We start from the raw sequence: 2,768 nt of genomic DNA on the forward strand, positions 1-2,768 counted from the left end.
TAATTGGATCATATATCATTAATGGAATTACAAGTAAGTTACATTTAAATTTGTCATTATAGGCAGTCCCCAGCTTATGAACATCTAACTTACATACAATCTGTACTTACAAACCAACCCTCACAAAGCCTATTATATTAAAAATTTGAGGTACATACAATGGTTCATAATAACAAGTGGCCACTACTCTGGGATGTGCATCAAAACATTATTATAATTGTTGTTGTTGTTGTTATGTGCCGTCAAGTCGGACCCGACTTATATTATTACCATCTTATTATGTTAAAGATGTTTTAGTGTATCTGGAAGTGTTTCTTTAATTTTTTTTTTTTTTTTTTTATGCACAGAAAGGTACACTATATACTATAGAAAACATTTGACTGATGTTATAGATGGACCTTACCTAACTGCTCCTACTTACACACAAATTCAACTTAAAGACAACCTTAGGAACAGAATTCATTCATAATCCATGGGCTGCCTGCATTTAAATTCCATGGGCTTTGTAACAAAAAAAGCACATGCAGGTTGATTTTAACACGCTGTGTAATATTCTTTAGTAGATACAATAGATAGTGAGTGAGGATCTCTATCCATGTAGTCAGATTTTCAAGATCAGATGCCAGATGTTTGGAAGTTTTCAGTGAGGTGCCAGTGGACTTTGGGCTCATTTGGAAATCTTGGCAATCAACAGCATTCTGAGGGGCAGTGTTGCTTCAATCCAAGTATTGGGGGAGTCTACCATCTTCTCCCAGAGAGCAACTTCCTCGGAAGTAGAATCCATCCAGTCTACTTCAGTACCATAGCTTTTACCTGAAAAAAGGAAGCTTTCACATTTAGAAAGGAATAGCTCATTGGAATTAAAAAAAAAAGGGGGGGGGTCATCCCTAAGTATATTTGCCAATGGGAAACAGCTAGGCTGAGTTTTAGCATTTTCAGGAGAGAAATATGGGATTCACTATAAACAAGAAATTTTTAACTATCTATAACATCCAATAATGGGGCATCTCATTACTACAATTACTTCCATTATTTCCAGAGCAATAGCTTCTCCACATTAATGGAAAGGCTAGATGACAATTCATTAATGGAATAGGAGAATGAAGAGGATTCCTGGATAGAGTTGGAGCTGATACTAGGTAATTTCTAAAGAAGTATGGTTAAGGCTTTAGTGTTTAAAAGACTAAAGTTCTAATCCTAACTCTGCTACTTACTAACTCTATTTCTTGGAACATCAGTTCCTCTTCTGTAAAAAGCAGGAAACATTAATTAGTAACTATCTCATAAAGTAGTTGTGAGGATTAAGTGAAATAATGTAAACACAGCATTTAGCCCAATGCCTGGAACATAAGTAAACCAAACCCACCAAACCAAACCCACTGCCAGTGAGTCAATCATGGATCACAGCAACCCTATAGGACATAGTAGAACTGCACCATAGGTTTCTAAGGCTGTAAATCTTTACGGGAGCAGGCTGCCACATCTTTCTCCCATGGTGGGTTTGATCCACCAGTCTTTTGGTTAACAGCCAAGCACTTTAGACACTGTACCACTAGGGCTCCTTACAATATAAAAAGTGCTCCATAAATTATTATTCAAAGCCCAATTTTATCCTTGAAGTACCATAATTTGGGGGCAGAAGGAGAATAGGTAGTGATGAATGCTTTTCTGTTCCCTCCCCCAATAATATAAACTCTGTGTGGACAGACACTGCACCCTGTTAATCTTCATATCTAAAGCCCTGTGTACATCGACTGACATTCCTTCACTTACTCATTTTACTACATTTAACAGAAACAGGCTATCTGTTTTCATTAGGAAGAAACAAAACAACAAAAATCAATAGACAAAAGTATCCCCAGAAAAATTTGGCTCATGAAGAATTAATAACAATAAATATTACCTGTTCCAAAGCCAATCCGAAGACCTCCCAAAAACTGGTTAGTTAATTTGTAATGATCCCAGACAGTAAGCTCAACACAGGCTTCGGTCAGATCTTCAGGCCTGAACCCATCATACACCATGGTGTGGTTGAAGACAGGGTTGGTGGTTTTCCCCACAGCTCTCGTCTTCTGGCGACTCTTCCTACTCGTATCTGGAAGGATGGTACTACAAGAAGAGGCATTGTTGTGAGAGCACTTAACGAGACAGGGAACATTTATACTTTCAATATACTTCACATAGCTAGTGAAGACTGGCAGTGTGGAGAGAGTGTGGGAGCATCCTGCTGGAAAACTCTGGGCACAGAATTGGCCAGACTTGGTTTGAATCCTGACACTGCCAAATATTGGCTGTGTATTCTAGGAGGAGTTACTTAACTTCTCAGACACTCAACTTCCTTCTCTATAAAATGGGATAGTGATACCTACTTCATAAAGTTGATATTGGAATTAAATAACACATGCAAAACATTTAGTTCTGTGCCTGCATTTAGTAAGTACATTTAGTAAATGGTATCAACTGCTTAAAAGACTGCTTTAAAATTTGGAAGGACAGTCTATTCATGATCATGTATGATAACCTGAAGAATTAGTGTTGTACAGAATGGAAAAAAGAAGAGATACCTCTCTAATTTATTAGATTTGATTTTGGAATAAATTCATGTTTCATTTTTGATAACTGAATGAACTTTAATCTAGCATGTTTCTTATAAAGGTAAGAAAGTCTGAGAGTAGTCTCAGAATAGGAAACTGACATGAGCTAAAAAATCTTACCAGCTGACATTTATGAAGAGTATATATAGGGAAAATCATAAAGGACATTATATA

The 2,768-nt window shown here is 36.8% G+C and overlaps 1 protein-coding gene across 1 annotated transcript in view; it reads right to left on the bottom strand.

Annotated features, from left to right (window-relative positions):
* Positions 1-667: 667 nt before the first annotated feature.
* The window catches only part of SYTL2 (synaptotagmin like 2), an 81,897-nt gene continuing 79,796 nt past the window's right edge, over positions 668-2,768 (bottom strand). The window contains exons 18-19 of the mRNA XM_007946250.2: positions 1,904-2,109; positions 668-813 (exon numbers count right to left, since the gene is read on the bottom strand). Of these exons, the coding sequence (XP_007944441.2) occupies positions 668-813; positions 1,904-2,109 (352 nt within the window). The remainder of the gene's footprint in view (positions 814-1,903; positions 2,110-2,768) is intronic.

Source organism: Orycteropus afer, unplaced genomic scaffold, assembly GCF_000298275.1.
Source record: "Orycteropus afer afer isolate SDZICR_OR568_19922 unplaced genomic scaffold, OryAfe1.0 scaffold00154, whole genome shotgun sequence".
NCBI lineage: Eukaryota > Metazoa > Chordata > Mammalia > Tubulidentata > Orycteropodidae > Orycteropus > Orycteropus afer.